This window comes from Stigmatopora nigra, chromosome 19, assembly GCF_051989575.1.
Source record: "Stigmatopora nigra isolate UIUO_SnigA chromosome 19, RoL_Snig_1.1, whole genome shotgun sequence".
In the NCBI taxonomy this organism is placed as follows: Eukaryota; Metazoa; Chordata; class Actinopteri; order Syngnathiformes; family Syngnathidae; genus Stigmatopora; species Stigmatopora nigra.
In genome coordinates, this window is record NC_135526.1 from 6,556,964 (window position 1) to 6,576,372 (window position 19,409).

A 19,409-nucleotide genomic window follows, 5' to 3' on the forward strand; every position below is an offset into this window, starting at 1 on the left:
TTTTTGCATGCAAGTCACCTGATCCGATACCTGAAAAAAAATGTTAAAGAGAAAAAGTAGCATATGCAAATGTATTTTTTTTCCAAATGGAACAAAGGTACATAATAAGGTGGTGAACAAATTACGTTTAATTATTGGGTTCTTGTAAACAAGCAGGATAAATTGAGGTTTGTGATATTCTTGACTTTTTTCTGCAAAGTTTGTTTCACTCGTATGAATAGTATGTAGTAGAAAAAAATTGGTGTTTTGGAGATATATTTGGATTAGTTTATTTAATAATATATATAATGCAATGGGGTCAATTGAGTTCTCTTGATTGGGATTTAGTGACTTTTTCATTTTCTCTTTGTTCTGCAAAATCTGCCTGCCTAGTTTAAATATAAATACATAGTACAGTTCTGTAAATGTAGTTTTTGCAGTATTTATCCTAAGTATTCTTTTGTTCTTTATAGCCCTTCACACGTAAAGAATAAATACATTTAAAAATTCTGATCCTCTGAAAAGGACTTGATCAGGGCAGATTTTTCTAGATAGAACCTTGCTGTAACTATTAAGATAACATTGCCCCTCAATGTACGATGTGGTTCAAGATGGCAAGTTAGCGTCATGTGTAGTTGAAGATAAATCGCAGTGTTGAGTGGTAACGAAGAAATGTTGAAAGATTTTCTCTTTTTAAGGCAGCCGTGTTCATTTTTTTTTTCCACCTTCATCGACTTCTTTCCTGGCGTACTTCCATATTTCTTCTAAGCCTGCCCAAACCCATCAATGTCCGTCGGGCTGTCACCATCTGCTAGAGATTAAGCTGCTCCTGGTGGGAGATATTTGATTTCAGGGTTCCAGCATCAACTGTCGGGCTCCACTGTAAACACTTGTAGAAAAAAAAAATCCCAGAAGGGATCGCATTTGCAGGCCTTTCGGGCCAAAAAGCAAACAGTCAATTGTGTCTTTACACTCTTAACATTTTGTGGAGCCGTCAGCACATTAAGACGTAGGGTTGCGCCGGAGCATTTAATCCGGAAAGCCGTGTTTGGAAGCATTTCCCCCCTCAACTCCGCTCATAAGGCGCGCATTGCGGTTTTGGGATGTAGCGATCGGCGCTAGCTGGCTTTTCGGATCCCGTCCTCTCGCCGGCTCAGAGGCCATGCACAGAGGATTCATTGTTCCAGTAACCTAAACCTCCACCAGTCGCTGCCCAAAAGGGGATATCAAATTGTGTTCTCCCCACAATTCCACAATCCTTACTTAATCTTCGAGGCTTGACAAGAAAGCAGGGAGGCAGCAGACTGTTTAGATGGCAGGGCAGTTCAAATAAACAGTTTAAATCCCCAAACCAGCCTTCCTGAAACCCCCCACAAAAAAGTAATTTGGCCCCAAAGCTGTAACTCATCACATTTGAGCTTGGCGAGAGCCCCTTAGCTAATTGGAAGGTGTGATTTTATTTAGTAAGCATGTTGATGCGGCTTGTGTTGAGGTTTCTGGTCAATGAAAGCTGGGTCTAGGATGAGAATGTAGGGTTGCTTCCCTCCTGAATGTGATTGATGGGTTGGTGTACTCCCATGCACCTTTTACACACATGTATAGATATTTTAGAAGGCTAAGGTCTTAGATAAGTCTTGCAAAAGCTTGTTTTCGTGGCTTCATAGACTGGGAAGACAGACTAAGTATGGGAGTGTGACTTCTGGCTTTAACTTGTTTGATAGATAGTTTAGAAACATTCTACATTCTTTTGTGGGTTATATTCAATGAATTTTTTATACTTTGCTGTAGAAAATGAATTGTACACCCTAAGAATTTTTTGTCAGGTGGAGCAGAATTATATTATTTCTGGGAAAAATTAGAGCGGCTGTTGACTTCTTCTCTGTGTGTTTTGTTAATCCAATGGCCGTGAAACTTGAGCAAGGGGGTAATGGGACAGCATTTGACGTCCTCACAAACACACATAAAAAAACACATTGGCTTCTGTGTAAGATTTAAGAAGCCAAAGGGCTACATGCAAATTGATACTTTGCCAAGTCTTTTGGATATTTGATCGGTGCTGTCATGCTATTAGCACTCTGGTATGAGTCGCTGTTACAACCGACACAGGCGGTAAATCTAATCCTCGAGAGTGACTTGCCTGAATGTGTGGTGTGGATGTGTAAAACCAGTTGGCTCCATTTAAAAGCCAGTGAAAGAAGCCTGAGACTGATGACTCTCCGGGGACGCATTTCTCTTTTTCCAGCCTTCCAAATGCTTTTCTCTCCGGCAAAATATCGCCGGTGTCAGCGTGTCAGCTCGAGCTGTCACTCAACCTCTTGTGCAAGTCAGTTGCACTCACTCCGCCTGATGGCTCACGAGAGGCTGGAAGGAGCTGGAGAGCCAGGAAAAGAAAGAAAGAGGACCATTTTTTTTTTACATTTGACGTACGATATTGGCAGTCTGTCGAGACGCTTTACAGCAATTGGAGATTCTCCAGACAACAAAAACATTTGATAACGAAAGCTGCCTCCTGCCTGAGTGGAGACAGCTGCACGATTAGCCGTCTGTCCTCAACCGATGGGTCCGTGGTTTGGCTTCTTTCTGCAGGGAGCGTGGGATATGAGTAGGCAGAACCAGGCAGACTACGTAGACTTGTGGTATGTACTCCAAGGCGATTCCAGACCTGGTATTGTAAAACAGATTGTTTTTTAGGGGGAGCATGGATTGTTTTAGGCAGTTTATAGTTGGGGGTAGGTGATGCTTGGTTATGTGTTAATAGAACTTGTTTTTGGCAGTATAATGAGTATTTTCTTCAGTTTCTTTTGCCCTACTTGTATATGAATGATACTGATGAGGTTGTACTTTAGAACCAATGGCAAAGCGATGCTCATTTTCATAAAATCAATGCCGTCATAAATGGTAAATTTGCTTTAAATCCTTCCAAAAGGAACTCTTATTTACTGTGGGCTACTATCAATTGAGAGACTGCACTCGTCAGACTATCCCAGGCGGGATATTTCGCTTGTCCCCCAGATATTTTTTTCGGATTAGTCCATTCCCTCCCCCCCTTGCTTCTCTCAGCCCCCCTGGGGAGTCCATTGCTAATAAAACATCTCGAGTCAAAGACCCTCCACATAGCGGGATGTCCAAGCTATGTAATCCAACACGCCTCCTGGCCTCGGCATTGGAGAGCTGTTGACACGATAGCAAGTCTGGGACAGCCAGCAGGGGAGTGTCCGTCATTGCCACACCTCAGTGCCACGGATCCCGGGGTGGTAGCGGCCCTCTGCAGTGACACACTGGAGAAGAAGCGTGTTACTCTCTGAACAGCTAATGCTGTTAAAGGCTTCTGAGATAAGGAAGGGGGGATAAGAGGCTAATAGTCTGGAGATTCCCCGGAGGCCTCGGCTATGAGATCAGGGAGAAAGCTTCTGAAGATAATGTTACTGACACAGGATTTCAGTTTCACTGGGAGCTGATAGCGCCAAATGTGAGTGCATCATTGAGTAAAGTATTGCTAATATAAACAGTTGTAGCTTTTAGCATGGTGGGCCATATGGTAATGAATCACTTCCAAGTTGACATGCAAAGGCTCTTAAAAGCTGTGCAGCGGGTCGACATTTATGGAAATGAACGCCTAAGATGATGGGCGGATTTGGGTGAACCCTCCCCACTGTGGGCACCAGAGACGAGTATTATAACATCAGGGCTCTCAAAACAACTTCCAATCACAGCAGCATGGGAGCTGAGCTCAGCTGTCATCCACTAATATGGACTCTTGGGTATACCACTCAACTGGCCTGAATGTTTGAAATCGCATGCATTCTGTATTCATGCAAAGATTCTACTTCCACCTTTCATTTTGAGGCTATATTTACCAAGCAACTTAATCATTTACAATATAAATGTAATAAATCTCTGCCTAGTCATTATCAGCAACATTGTAGAAAATCCAAACCAACCAAACTGAAAACCTCTGTGAATACAGTCTATTACGAGTACAGTATTGTATGATTTGGCTTTGTGAATAGATATGAGTGAGATCATATCCTGACAGAAGAAATTAGTGTCACCTCATCTATGTAGGAAAGTGTTTTGCTTCTGCCATTTACTCAACTTCAGACTTCATTAAGAACTCATAAACAAAGGTCAATCCCTCAGCAAAAAGACCCTGGCGACCATATGTTGCTGTCTAAACCACTGTCAAGACTTGTAATTGACCCACATTATGGTGTCAAACACAATATGGAAGCAGTTTGCCTCCTAAATGGGTTCCAGACAAAACCCAAAAGCATTTTCAAAAACATTCTGTGGAACTAGGGGCTTGGAACATATTCATATTTTTCAGTTTTTGATGCCAAAGTCCATAAACCCTGCAGACAGGTATTGTTGTTAAAATTTATTTAGACGTGTAGGATGGAATCTTCTCTAATGGCCATGAATCATTTTTCACCATGCAAAGTAGAGTAAATGTATTTTGATTAACACTGAATTGGTTTTGTCATCAGACAGTTTTTCAATGGAAGACTTATTTGATAAGTCATTATCTATTATTGATAAATACGTATATAGCTGAAAGCCACAAATGTCCTCCAAATCTCGGATGACCCATATCCATTCTATGTCCAATATGTCAGGTAGATTCGTAGAAAATAGGTCAAGTCTTAGGCCTTATCCAGTCCAAAGACACAAGTGTGGAAAAGCTTTTAAGGCCTTATTTTGCAGTAGAAAAGCAGGAGAAGTTTTAACACCAAAGGACAGAGGCTTATCATGTCGCATGGGTCTCCAGAGACTTCAATTTGTTAAGATGTCTGGAGGGCAGAGTGTCGGTTGTCATGTCCACCCACCATCACATGAAAGACACACATTAGCAAAGTGCTTTTGGCTCAAGTTGCTCATGTATTTTTCAAAAGGGCAGCTGCTTTTCCTCTAGTCATGCCTTTTAAACATGATCGTTTATTTGTCAATCATTTATACAGGCAGAGCCCTATCAAGTGAGCATAATAAGAAATGCTGGCTGGGTTTATAGTACTCTTGTATTGTATTGTATTGATAATAGTGTCATTTTCCATAATACACGTTTCACTTGCTCGTATTGGAGTGCAAAGATGATTACAAATAATTGCTAGAGTTTGTGTCATGGTGATCACCATCCTAAGAATAATCTTTGGCAAACTGAACTGTAATGAGGATTAACATCACTTTTAATATCATGATATGGCTCACAATTGATAAAATTAAAAACGGTCTGTTTTTTTAACGCTTGAAATATAAGATTAGGGTTTTAAAATGTTTTTTTTTTTAATCCTGAAGTTTAAAAAGCAACCAAAAATAATCCAGGTCCACAAAGATGATGTCAAAAGAAAACTTAATATATGTTTTTACTACGCAACATTTCATCACAACCAGAAAGACCAAAAGCAGCTTATAAGAGAACATTCTGCTAGCTATAATGGATCAGGACAGATCCTCAACATCAGCTAATTCCATTCAAAAAAAAAAAAAAAATAGCGATTGGGCCATTCATAGTCTTAACCACTAGCTTGGACTTCTGACGCTACCCTGAAAAATTCTCACAAAGCCTCATTAAAGCTCCTTAACCCCATTCAGCTTGTCTCCCCAACATCCACAAAGACTACCTGATCCTGTAAAAACCTTCCACCAGACTATAGTAGTTGACTATGCAATACCACTGAAATATTGAGAAACCCCAGTAAGCCCAGTGGGATTTGAGCTTATTTGTTTCCAGGGATAAAGAAGAGCAACAAATAAAGCCTTAGGGGAGAGAAACTGTCACACACTTCTATCGCCCTTCCCCATTGCAGCTGGCCCAAGAGTCTTCATTAGGGACGGGATAGACTCCGTTTTAATATTAGAGTGTTAGCAGGTTCTCAAAACAAGTCAAAGAAAATAGGTTTAATAGGATTGAAGATTTAGGGACTCTCCTATATTTGCTGTTGGTGTCTTCTTTTGACCAGATTTGGTGTTGAGTACAGCTGGCCAGAGAACAGCTGCCTATTCTGAAGTAGGGGAAATGATGGCAAAACTGCTTCAACCTGTCACTGTGTCTTTTGTCTTCTGACAGATGTCCCAGTAAGCTCTGACGCTCGCAGGTTTCAAAGCCTTCGTCTGGAATAGATATTATGGAAAGGGCATTTTGTCCTCGGGGGTAGAATCAGGGCTCAGAACCGATTCCTCTTTGGTTGTCATGGTAACGCAGCGCCAAATTCATTTTGGCAAACAGGAGAGTGAGCAGTGACTTATTTGCATGAGTCAGGATAAAACAGAAGGAATTGCATTGGGTGTTGGATTTAAAGGAATTGTGATCTCAACTCCAACAAATGATCATGAGCATGATGCATTTGCTTGGGGCAGCTATTCCCTGGCATTTTGATGCTAATGGATAAAAAATTATACGGGGGTTGTTTTGGAAAAGTGAATAGGGAGGCGGTGTGGAGGGAGTAGCGTGTCACAGGGTCAGAACAACGGGGTTATGCACCTCGTTGGCAGCTCAAGGCTTTTAATATGTTGGGCAAAGTGCAGAGAGCTCCCCTTAGTACGTCCAGCCACAATCCCTCAGGCCCAGAGAGAGCTAATTAATGCTTGTGTATGCGCTGTCATTTCCCATGAGCGCCTGAGGCAATAAATCTGATTGCTGATGTCGGAAGATGCCTTCTGTTGGAAAAGATCCCAACACCCCACATTAGCCATCTTATTCCATGACCTCCAACATTATATCATGGGAGACAACTTGGGCAAAAACTATTAAACACCCGTTAAAAACACGAAAAGTCAACTCCAGTAACAAATACAGCAATTAGGATGTTTAATGATCTTTATGAATGTATCTTAAGTTGTTTTCTCGTTTTTTTTCTTTTTTACACAGTCCCAGATTTTGGCGTCAACACGCTCTCCACCAATGGCAGCCAGGCGCCTTGCGGCCCAGGCCTCCTCAAGGTGTCAGGCCTAGAGCGCAGTCAAGAAAGAAGCCAGGAGAGCTGTAGGGATTCCCAGCCTCCTTCATCTAGCACCCCTAGGCAGCCTCTACCCCCTCCCAAATCCCCACCTCAGACTCAAATCCATCCAAAGTCCCCACCCGGACAAAAGACCCAGCCGGTCAACTCTATTCCAGCTGTCGCCTCAAGTCATCCACGCCCACTTTTGGAGGCCGCTCCCAGGCCTCGGACTCCCGCAGCCGTGCCTCCCGTCCAGGGCCGAAAACACTCGCCAACACCTCCTGCTCGGCCCCACCACCAACCACAAGTGTTATCCCGACCTCGGTCGCTGCATACACCTGGTAGTCATCCTGCACCTTTCGCCAACCACAATCACAATCAGAAGCAACAGCAGCAACAGCAACAGCACCCCAGCCAGGCAGGGCCCCAACGCCCTCCCTCAAGGTGCCACCCCCGAGCTGTTTCTGCTTACACCGCCCTCAACGGCCACAGGTACACAACAAATCGTCCATGTCCAGTTGTCCATTTATGTAATGTCATATATCGCCACACAAACACTTGCATGGGTGCAATTTTTGGGTACCGGTTAAGGTGGTTCTTTGGGTTGATTGTCGATTATCTTATTTTTTGACAAACAATATGCATTATTTTCAGGGTAAAATGAAATTTACTCTTTAAGCATTTGAAACTAGTAGATCAATGAATCATGTTAACTGTAACTAGCTGAAAATGTCAAACTTCCCATAGCATTCCAAAATATTAATGGTATTACACAGTGCAATTTGACAAATTACATTAGGTCAAGATTTGAACCTAGTGTCAACATATTCTATGAGCTCCTCAATTAAAGAATCTGGAAAATCGCTTTAGATCCTAGTGGGAATGTCAGAATTTGGCAGCAGAGCAACGGCAGCCCTGCATGCTTTGCCCGTGCACCAAAAAGGCTCTCTCGGGTACCCGCAAGCAATAATGGCGTCCGGCACCTGCAGCCCAGCGCCGGTGTTGCAAATGAGCTTTTAGGCTTAGCGTGTGGGGCTTTGGAGTGCGACGGCCTCTGGGGAACACCCACACTACTACACACTCTTTGCTTGCACAAGAAAATGCTAGCAGGCTGCTTATTGCCAGTGCACATGTTCACCAGCCCTTGACATTGGAAATGCATGTTTGCATGCAATCAAGTTGTAAAAAGAAAGGACTTGATTGTGCTTGTCTACCAAGTTAATGTTTCTAATGTTTCAGGTTAAATGACCTACAGATGGAGATGAAAAAGTGTTCTAAATCCTCACTCCTTTTGTTTTGATTGTTGCAGCAGGAGTAGCACTCCCGGGAGCAAGCCCCAAGGGCCTCCCGCTCCGTCCTCGCACCTCCCCCAGCAGCTCGGTGCCGCCGTGTCAACCTTCCCCCTGCCTCATTCGGCTAACCACAGCACCCCCCGCGGCTTCCCCCCTGCATTGCAGTCCTCGCCGCACCCTCATCACCCCAATATGTTCGCTCCTCCTGCGGCATTGCCTCCACCACCGCCGCTGACGTCCAGCTCACTGCCAGTACCGGGACATCCTGCTGCTGGGGGTCCCTACTCGGGTAAAAGATTTTTAAAGGCTAAATATGTCAATTTCGTCGGTTTTTTTTTTTTTCAGAAAATGCAGAAGATTGGTGACAGGGGGATAATAATACATTCCAAAACATAAATGGTACCTAGCTGGAAGTAGTGTTGCAAGGTTGTTGTCACTATGATGACCGAATTGGAATGAGGGAAGATAGGTCGGATTAGGGTGTGACAGGGTAGGGTGAGTGCATGGGATTAAAAGTGTCACATTGGAGCATTGCATTAGGGAAGTGATATTCTACATCTACAGTTAAGTACCAGGATGTGTTTAGTGAAACCTAGTTGTGATGTGTGGAGAGATTTTGTTCAGTAGTAAATGCAACAAGCTGCATTAGTTCAAAAGACATTTGAAGAAAAAATTCTAACTCTTCTCCCTGGCCAATGAAGCTTAAAAATAAAATAGTTGCACAAGCCACAGTGGTAAACCACGGTTCAAATGCGTCAAGGCATATTTTGCTGATTTTTCAAAATATGCCTGTGATTGTTGAGAAGGAGGGTTATAAAAAATAAAAAAAAAGTAATTAGAACAACAGATGTCTCTGAGGTAATTTCATGGGTATCAAATCTCAGTAGTTTAAAGTTCCAGCTGGCAGACTTTGTAAACATGGGTTTCTAATTTACTTTCTTTCTTTTATACTTTCTTCTTTTTCCAAGACAATTTTATGAAGTCGTGCAATACGACGAAAATAAATGCTTGCTATGTTTGATTCTAATCTCATAGAGGTTTTCCTTTGCATTTTACAGGGTTGTGGACATTCTTACTTAAGTTCTTTCCCGTTTGTATGTTGTGTGCAGAGCAAGACCTTCTACGTCAGGAGCTCAACACTCGTTTTTTGGCCTCCCAAAACGCCGACCGCGGCGCCTCGCTGGGCCCCCCACCCTACCTGCGCACTGAGTTCCACCAGCACCAACACCAGCATCAGCATCAGCACCAACACACCCACCAGCACACGCACCAGCACACCTTCACGCCATTCCCTCACGCCATAATGCCCACCCCGGCACCGTCCATGGTGCGTACCCCTGCCAGAAATGTGAGGATAAGTAGAACGTGTCGGGTTTGGAGGGATGGTATTCTCTTTTTCAATTTGTAATTTTAAGATTAATTCTTTTTTTTTATTAAAAAGGATAACTGTAAATCTTATACAAAATTGATTTGTTTCTTTAATGACAAATGTAAGCATTGTCATCTAATTTTTATTTTTTTATTGCAATATTTTGGCTAAAAAAGAGGAAAAAAGTAAATGTATTTTTATCATTTTTAGGAGAAATAGGAAATATTCTATGTACAAAAATAAATAGGATGCATTTAATTTTATAGTTTTATTTTAGTGAGAAAATCAATTGGGCACATATGATGTATTTTTGCGGACACACACACAAAATGATCTTGCCCACGGGCTTCGAGTTTGACACCGGCTGCATGCTCTATTAAATGTGCGCCTCGTCCATTCCCGTGTATTTTCGGCATTTCTATGCCGCAATCAAGCTCATAACTCCCAGAAATCCAATTCTTGTCTTATTTCCGGCCTCCAATCTGTCGCTTTGTTATTTTCTTAATTAGCAATAACTTGCCCTAAGCATGCCTGCAGCCAACTTTTATAAACATAATCCACTTAATTCATCAGTCTGAATGCCGTGACTTGACGCCTTCAGGGTTTTCCACGGCTGCCACGATGCCTCGCATCGAGCGTTCCTCTCCACGCGTACCCACGGACGCTCATGGAGGCCCGCCTGGCTCCGACGATAGCTCAAAGGCAGCGAGCCTTGGCCTCTGACAGCTAATGAGGCCATAAAAATCCTCTTAATAGCTGCCGCGTTTAGTCCCGACGAGGGAAATGTTCAAATGTGCCCCTCTCCTAAAATGAGAGCAAAAGAGGCGGCGTTTTACAAGGTCTACTACACATGATCACCAGAGGGAAAACGCTATTCTTGGGATGTGGTCAATTCATTAGCGCTTTCTCACTCTCCATTCGAATTGTACTAAAACACCCGAAAGGGAACATTTCTCCCAGTGTAGTTTTTTGTTGTCATTAATGTGGTGGATTAACTGTGCTTTTCTTTTTCTCTCTCCCTCTCCCACAGTTTGACAAATACCCAACAAAAGTTGACCCCTTCTACAGACACAGTGTAAGTTTTTTTATACTGTCTACTTTATTTGCCAATTTTGTCCTACAAGTCCAGATTTGTGTGCGCATTTGACATTTAATGCAAGAATTTTCATTGAAATCTTAATGGATGTAATAAGTAAACATGGAATATGAATCTTTGCATCATTTAGCAGATTAACCAACACAATATATCTTAAAAATATTTTCTTTGTTACTTTTTTCATTAGTATTTTGCCAGTCACAAGTTTTTTTTAAGTTAGTTTTTCTTAACCCAAATGCGTTTTTCTTTGCAACACTTTCAATGATTTGCGTCAACATCAATGTAATCGTCAACCAAATGTAAACACTTTGCGTAAGAATCCCCTTCCAAATTTGATATACACCCTAAAACGTGATTATTTTCTGATTATTTTTAATAGTATCAAAAGTCCAAATCAATATTTCCTCATCATGCTGCAGCGGCATATTTGAAAACCTATCAAAAACTGAGAACTGATCTATTTTTTTTCACAAAACAGAGTCATTTGCTTACGTGTAGTTTCATTTCTGCCTTCAACGTTAGCTTTGCACACATTGCATCATTCGACAGCCTTATTTTTATATCAAAGCAGCTGCTGTAAACAAGATCCTTAGCTAGCTTTTCAGCTTTCATCTTGTGCTTTTTTTATTTTAATTCTTAAATCGCATGAATAAAAAAGGCTCTCCGACCGACCATTGAGGATAGCGTCTTCCTTGCAATATTTGTGCATTCCCTGGCATCTTTCTAATTGATGCATTCTCTCTTTCAGCTCTTTCATTCGTACCCGCCGGCCATGTCGGGGCTCCCCCCTGTCATCCCCCCGAACGGCCCCTTCAGCTCACTGCAGGGTGCATTTCAGCCTAAGGTAAAAGTTGCATTCAAAACAAACCGGGAGCTTTGACTCATGTTCTTTTTCAATCTTTTCTCTCATTTTGTCTAGACCTCCAATCCTCTCGACGTGTCCGCCAGACCCGGCGCCGTCCCACACACGTTCCTACAGAAGGACCCGAGGGTGAGGAAACCTAACCTATTTTCAACAATATTCTCCAAGACAATTGAATTTAGGATTAAAGCAAAAGTCATTCCTTAGTTTAGAAAAGTAATACTTTTGGGCTTCAAATACTGTATTTTCTCTCATACTATATTATATATGTGTAACACGAAAAAATGACTGAATCAAGGTTATGGCTTGTATGCCCACAAGACTTAAGGCGTTGCTATACTATTTTTACATCAGTAGATTTCAACAAATTAACATTTACTATTTGTTGGTTATATCCTGTTTTGCTGTAAGACAGCTGTCTTCATTTCACCGAATTGTATTGTTTCATTAGCCTCTTTGCAAGGTATTTATTCCGTGTCAAATATTTCTACTTGTTCTCTCCCCTCTACCGCCTCTCATTAGCTAGCGGATCCGTTTCGACCCATTCTCAGGGTGAGTCATTTTAATTTTGTACCTACAAAATACATTCTCCCGCATGCATCTGTTAACAGATGATGAAATGTGCGTGAAATCATTCAATTTTTCTGTTTCATGTCTTTAGAAACCAGGAAAGTGGTGTGCCATGCATGTCCATACTGCCTGGCAGATATACCATCATCAACAAAAAGTCAAGGTGAGAAATTCTTTGGACTTAGCTTTTGGAATTGTGCTTAACATTGAGAATGATCTCTTCTTGCTATTACGCACTGGGAGTGATGGGACAAGCTTGTTCACGTTTACCATTAGATGTCTCGGTTACGCTTTCAACCGCTTAAGCAAACGTGGTTAAAATCTATCTTTTACACTTCCCCTGATAGCTTTTAACATTTTTTCACCTGGCAACCCGCCAGGCGTATAAAACACTGGTAGAAAGAACCCCTATACATGTGTTAGAGTTTAATTTATTTAATAAAGGGACAATTTCATTCATGTTTATCTTTACTGATCCATTTGGATGTATCGATCGATGCTTACAAACATAAGAATTCATTCCGAGTCGTTTTTACATGTGTTTTTGGATGTGGATTTTGTCTTCCAGCAGCAGATGCAGGTCGACCCTCACAAGTTGGATTTTGGCCTCAAGCCCGAGTTCCTGAGTCGACCCCCGGGCCCGAGTCTTTTTGGTGCCATCCATCACCCCGGCGACCTGGCACGGCCCGCCACGCTCTTCTCTGCTGCAGGTGAGTTTGACAATAACAAAATGTATTTGCATAAATCTACGATCAAAACTAAAAACTAAGGCATGATAAATCATTCACCTCCTGATTTTAATTCAATTTTGGGTGTCAATAAAGAACACCACATGGCAGCAACTGCATGTTTGGAGGTTGTTTATCTTAATATTAAAAGTAGTGGAGGATTTATTGCCAATTTGTAAGGACGACACTATGGGTAATTAAGTCCATGCACTTTTAAAAAATCATAGTGATTTTAAGGAAAATGTTGCTTTTAAGGCCTTCATTTGTTCAAAAACAGGTCGGCATTTTTTTACCAAAATAAAAAAAAAGACCATGCGGAGTAAGGCTTTTATATTTTGATTAAAATGACAATGTTCTTGTTTAATGTTCTCAGGTCCAACACACCCATCGGCTGGTCCCTTCAGCCATCCAGCCCACCATCACGGAAACTTTCTGAGCCCAGCACCTCATTTGGGTAAGAGTGCCGTTTGTTTTGATATTATTGAAAAAAAGTTTCTAAATCTATCCTGTTTGGTTCCAGAACCTTTCAGTAGGCCACCCTCTTTCGGCGGGCTGGGAGCTCTCAGTTCGTCGGCGTTCGGAGGACTGGGGAATCCGGCACTAAGTGAGTTTGAGCCTTATGACAGCGCTTTCTCTCCAAGTGGATTTGAAGGCAAACACCATGGCTGTGCCTTAGTGGAGATACGCATTAAACATGTGTCCTGTTGTGCTTTGCCGCGTGTAGAATCCCTGGCAGCGGCAAACTCCATGTTCGGCCATAAAGATGGCCCCAACCCGCAGCAGCACTTTGGCGTCGGCCCCAACAGCAACCACCAGGAGCCCTGGAACCGGCTGCACCGCACCCCGCCTTCCTTCCCCACGCCGCCGCCTTGGCTGAAGCCCGGAGAGTCGGAGAGGAGCGCCTCGGTCAGCTCCCACGAGCGGGACTCTGACAAACGGGACTCTGTTGGTAGTAAAGACGATAAAGACAGGTGAGGCTATTTTTCAAAATGTAAGTATATACGTACATGTGTTTCCACTCGTATGTGTATGTACATGTATACATGCACACATGTCATAAATGTGTCTGGCCTGGGAAGACGAACTTGTGGAGAAGCACTATACAATTTCGTCATACGCTGCTGAGGGTATGATGACTACTAGGCTTTTTGTCAAGTCAATGTAACGACAATGCCTATGTCTGATTTTCATTTTTCATTTTCATGTGCACACACGTGCACACCTGTACCCACATGTACACATCTACCCACATATACACATGTACACACAAGTACCCACGTGTACACACACAAGTACCCACGTGTACACACACAAGTACCCACGTGTACACACACAAGTACCCACGTGTTCACACACAAGTACCCACGTGTTCACACACAAGTACCCACGTGTTCACACAAGTACACACGTGTTCACACACAAGTACCATCGTGTACACGCACGCACGCGTGCAAAAGTACCCACGTGTACACGCACGCGTACACAAGTACCCTCGTGTACACGCACGCGTGCACAAGTACCCTCGTGTACACGCACGCCTGCAAAAGTACCCTCGTGTACACGCACGCCTGCAAAAGTACCCTCGTGTACACGCACGCCTGCAAAAGTACCCTCGTGTACACGCACGCCTGCACAAGTACCCTCGTATACACGCACGCCTGCACAAGTACCTTCGTGTACACGCACGCCTGCACAAGTACCCTCGTGTACACGCACGCCTGCAAAAGTACCCTCGTGTACACGCACGCCTGCACAAGTACCCTCGTGTACACGCACGCCTGCAAAAGTACCCTCGTGTACACGCACGCCTGCAAAAGTACCCTCGTGTACACGCACGCCTGCAAAAGTACCCTCGTGTACACGCACGCCTGCAAAAGTACCCTCGTGTACACGCACGCCTGCAAAAGTACCCTCGTGTACACGCACGCCTGCAAAAGTACCCTCGTGTACACGCACGCCTGCAAAAGTACCCTCGTGTACACGCACGCCTGCAAAAGTACCCTCGTGTACACGCACTCCTGCAAAAGTACCCTCGTGTACACGCACACGCACGCCTGCAAAAGTACCCTCGTGTACACGCACGCCTGCAAAAGTACCCTCGGATACACGCACGCCTGCACAAGTACCCTCGTGTACACGCACACGCACGCCTGCACAAGTACCCTCGTGTACACGCACACGCACGCCTGCACAAGTACCCTCGTGTACACGCACACGCACGCCTGCACAAGTACCCTTGTGTACACGCACGCCTACAAAAGTACTCTCGTGTACACGCACGCCTACAAAAGTACCCTCGTGTACACGAACGCCTGCACAAGTACCCTCGTGTACACGCACGCCTGCAAAAGTACCCTCGTGTACACGCACGCCTACAAAAGTACCCTCGTGTACACGCACGCCTGCACAAGTACCCTCGTGTACACGCACGCGTGCACAAGTACCCTCGTGTACACGCACGCCTGCAAAAGTACCCTCGTGTACACGCACGCCTGCACAAGTACCCTCGTGTACACGCACGCCTGCAAAAGTACCCTCGTGTACACGCACGCCTGCAAAAGTACCCTCGTGTACACGCACGCCTGCAAAAGTACCCTCGTGTACACGCACGCCTGCACAAGTACCCTCGTATACACGCACGCCTGCACAAGTACCTTCGTGTACACGCACGCCTGCACAAGTACCCTCGTGTACACGCACGCCTGCAAAAGTACCCTCGTGTACACGCACGCCTGCACAAGTACCCTCGTGTACACGCACGCCTGCAAAAGTACCCTCGTGTACACGCACGCCTGCAAAAGTACCCTCGTGTACACGCACGCCTGCAAAAGTACCCTCGTGTACACGCACGCGTGCACAAGTACCCTCGTGTACACGCACACGCACGCCTGCAAAAGTACCCTCGTGTACACGCACGCCTGCACAAGTACCCTCGTGTACACGCACACGCACGCCTGCAAAAGTACCCTCGTGTACACGCACACGCACGCCTGCAAAAGTACCCTCGTGTACACGCACGCCTGCACAAGTACCCTCGTGTACACGCACACGCACGCCTGCACAAGTACCCTTGTGTACACGCACGCCTACAAAAGTACTCTCGTGTACACGCACGCCTACAAAAGTACCCTCGTGTACACGAACGCCTGCACAAGTACCCTCGTGTACACGCACGCCTGCAAAAGTACCCTCGTGTACACGCACGCCTACAAAAGTACCCTCGTGTACACGCACGCCTGCACAAGTACCCTCGTGTACACGCACGCCTGCAAAAGTACCCTCGTGTACACGCACACGCACGCCTGCAAAAGTACCCTCGTGTACACGCACGCCTGCACAAGTACCCTCGTGTACACGCACGCCTGCAAAAGTACCCTCGTGTACACGCACGCCTGCACAAGTACCCTCGTGTACACGCACGCGTGCACAAGTACCCTCGTGTACACGCACGCGTGCTCAAGTACCCTCGTGTACACGCACGCCTGCTCAAGTACCCTCGTGTACACGCACGCCTGCAAAAGTACCCTCGTGTACACGCACACGCACGCCTGCAAAAGTACCCTCGTGTATACGCACGCCTGCACAAGTACCCTCGTGTACACGCACGCGTGCACAAGTACCCTCGTGTACACGCACGCGTGCACAAGTACCCTCGTGTACACGCACACGCACGCCTGCAAAAGTACCCTCGTGTACACGCACGCCTGCACAAGTACCCTCGTGTACACGCACACGCACGCCTGCACAAGTACCCTCGTGTACACGCACACGCACGCCTGCACAAGTACCCTTGTGTACACGCACGCCTACAAAAGTACTCTCGTGTACACGCACGCCTACAAAAGTACCCTCGTGTACACGAACGCCTGCACAAGTACCCTCGTGTACACGCACGCCTGCAAAAGTACCCTCGTGTACACGCACGCCTACAAAAGTACCCTCGTGTACACGCACGCCTGCACAAGTACCCTCGTGTACACGCACGCCTGCAAAAGTACCCTCGTGTACACGCACACGCACGCCTGCACAAGTACCCTCGTGTACACGCACACGCACGCCTGCACAAGTACCCTTGTGTACACGCACGCCTACAAAAGTACTCTCGTGTACACGCACGCCTACAAAAGTACCCTCGTGTACACGCACGCCTGCACAAGTACCCTCGTGTACACGCACGCCTGCTCAAGTACCCTCGTGTACACGCACGCCTGCAAAAGTACCCTCGTGTACACGCACACGCACGCCTGCAAAAGTACCCTCGTGTATACGCACGCCTGCACAAGTACCCTCGTGTACACGCACGCGTGCACAAGTACCCTCGTGTACACGCACGCGTGCACAAGTACCCTCGTGTACACGCACGCCTGCTCAAGTACCCTCGTGTACACGCACGCCTTCAAAAGTACCCTCGTGTACACGCAAACGCACGCCTACAAAAGTACCCTCGTGTACACGCACGCGTGCACAAGTACCCTCGTGTACACGCACGCGTGCACAAGTACCCTCGTGTACACGCACGCGTGCACAAGTACCCTCGTGTACACGCACACGCACGCCTGCAAAAGTACCCTCGTGTACACGCACGCCTGCACAAGTACCCTCGTGTACACGCACGCCTGCACAAGTACCCTCGTGTACACGCACGCCTGCACAAGTACCCTCGTGTACACGCACGCGTGCACAAGTACCCTCGTGTACACGCACGCCTGCACAAGTACCCTCGTGTACACGCACGCGTGCACAAGTACCCTCGTGTACACGCACGCGTGCACAAGTACCCTCGTGTACACGCACGCGTGCACAAGTACCCTCGTGTACACGCACGCGTGCACAAGTACCCTCGTGCACACGCACGCCTGCAAATGTACCCTCGTGTACACGCACGCCTGCACAAGTACCCTCGTGCACACGCACGCCTGCAAAAGTACCCTCGTGTACACGCACGCCTGCACAAGTACCCTCGTGTACACGCACGCGTGCACAAGTACCCTCGTGTACACGCACGCGTGCTCAAGTACCCTCGTGTACACGCACGCCTGCTCAAGTACCCTCGTGTACACGCACGCCTTCAAAAGTACCCTCGTGTACACGCAAATGCACGCCTACAAAAGTACCCTCGTGTACACGCACGCGTGCACAAGTACCCTCGTGTACACGCACACGCACGCCTGCAAAAGTACCCTCGTGTACACGCACGCCTGCACAAGTACCCTCGTGTACACGCACGCCTGCACAAGTACCCACGTGTACACACACACACACACACACACACACACAAGTACCCACGTGTACACACACACAAGTACCCACGTGTACACACACACAAGTACCCACGTGTACACACACACAAGTACCCACGTGTACACACACACAAGTACCCACGTGTACACACACACAAGTACCCACGTGTACACACACACACAAGTACCCACGTGTACACACACACAAGTACCCACGTGTACACACACACAAGTACCCACGTGTACACACACACAAGTACCCACGTGTACACACACACACACACACACAAGTACCCACGTGTACACACACTTTCACGAGTACCCACGTGTACACACACACGTGCACAAGTACCCACGTGTACACACACACGTGCACAAGTACCCACGTGTACACACACACTTTAACAAGTACACACGTGTACACACACACGTGCACAAGTACCCACGTGTACACACACACACGTGCACAAGTACCCACGTGTACACACACACGTGCAAAAGTACCCACCTGTACACACACACACGTGCACAAGTACCCACGTGTACACACACACGTGCACAAGTACCCACGTGTACACACACACGTGTACAAGTACCCACGTGTACACACACACGTGTACAAGTACCCACGTGTACACACACACGTGCACAAGTACCCACGTGTACACACACACGTGTACAAGTACCCACGTGTACACACACGTGTACAAGTACCCACGTGTACACACACACGTGCACAAGTACCCACCTGTACACACACACACACACGTGCACAAGTACCCACGTGTACACACACACGTGCACAAGTACCCACGTGTACACACACACTTTAACAAGTACACACGTGTACACACACACTTTCACAAGGACCCACGTGCACAAGTACCCACGTGTACACACACACACATGGCACAAGTACCCACGTGTACACACACACACATGGCACAAGTACCCACGTGTACACACACACGTGCACAAGTACCCACCTATACACACACACATGTGCACAAGTACCCACGTGTACACACACACGTGCACAAGTACCCACGTGTACAAGTACCCACGTGTACAAGTACCCACGTGTACAAGTACCCACGTGTACAAGTACCCACGTGTACAAGTACCCACGTGTACACACACACGTGCACAAGTACCCACGTGTACACACACACGTGCACAAGTACCCACGTGTACACACACACGTGCACAAGTACCCACGTGTACAAGTACCCACGTGTACACACACACGTGCACAAGTACCCACGTGTACACACACACGTGCACAAGTACCCACGTGTACACACACACACATGGCACAAGTACCCACGTGTACACACA

The 19,409-nt window shown here is 46.0% G+C and overlaps 1 protein-coding gene across 8 annotated transcripts in view; it reads left to right on the forward strand.

Annotated features, from left to right (window-relative positions):
• Positions 1 to 19,409, forward strand: part of auts2a (activator of transcription and developmental regulator AUTS2 a) — a 181,308-nt gene that overhangs the window by 157,624 nt on the left and 4,275 nt on the right. For 4 of the 8 annotated variants that reach the window (XM_077740175.1, XM_077740176.1, XM_077740174.1 and 1 more), the window contains 11 exons: positions 6,845 to 7,406; positions 8,224 to 8,495; positions 9,316 to 9,554; positions 10,606 to 10,650; positions 11,420 to 11,515; positions 11,591 to 11,662; positions 12,056 to 12,085; positions 12,195 to 12,266; positions 12,672 to 12,813; positions 13,205 to 13,435; positions 13,556 to 13,802. In XM_077740175.1, the coding sequence (XP_077596301.1) occupies positions 6,845 to 7,406; positions 8,224 to 8,495; positions 9,316 to 9,554; positions 10,606 to 10,650; positions 11,420 to 11,515; positions 11,591 to 11,662; positions 12,056 to 12,085; positions 12,195 to 12,266; positions 12,672 to 12,813; positions 13,205 to 13,435; positions 13,556 to 13,802 (2,008 nt within the window). The remainder of the gene's footprint in view (positions 1 to 6,844; positions 7,407 to 8,223; positions 8,496 to 9,315; positions 9,555 to 10,605; positions 10,651 to 11,419; positions 11,516 to 11,590; positions 11,663 to 12,055; positions 12,086 to 12,194; positions 12,267 to 12,671; positions 12,814 to 13,204; positions 13,436 to 13,555; positions 13,803 to 19,409) is intronic. The other 4 variants (XM_077740178.1, XM_077740179.1, XM_077740180.1 and 1 more) reach the window with 4 other exon arrangements.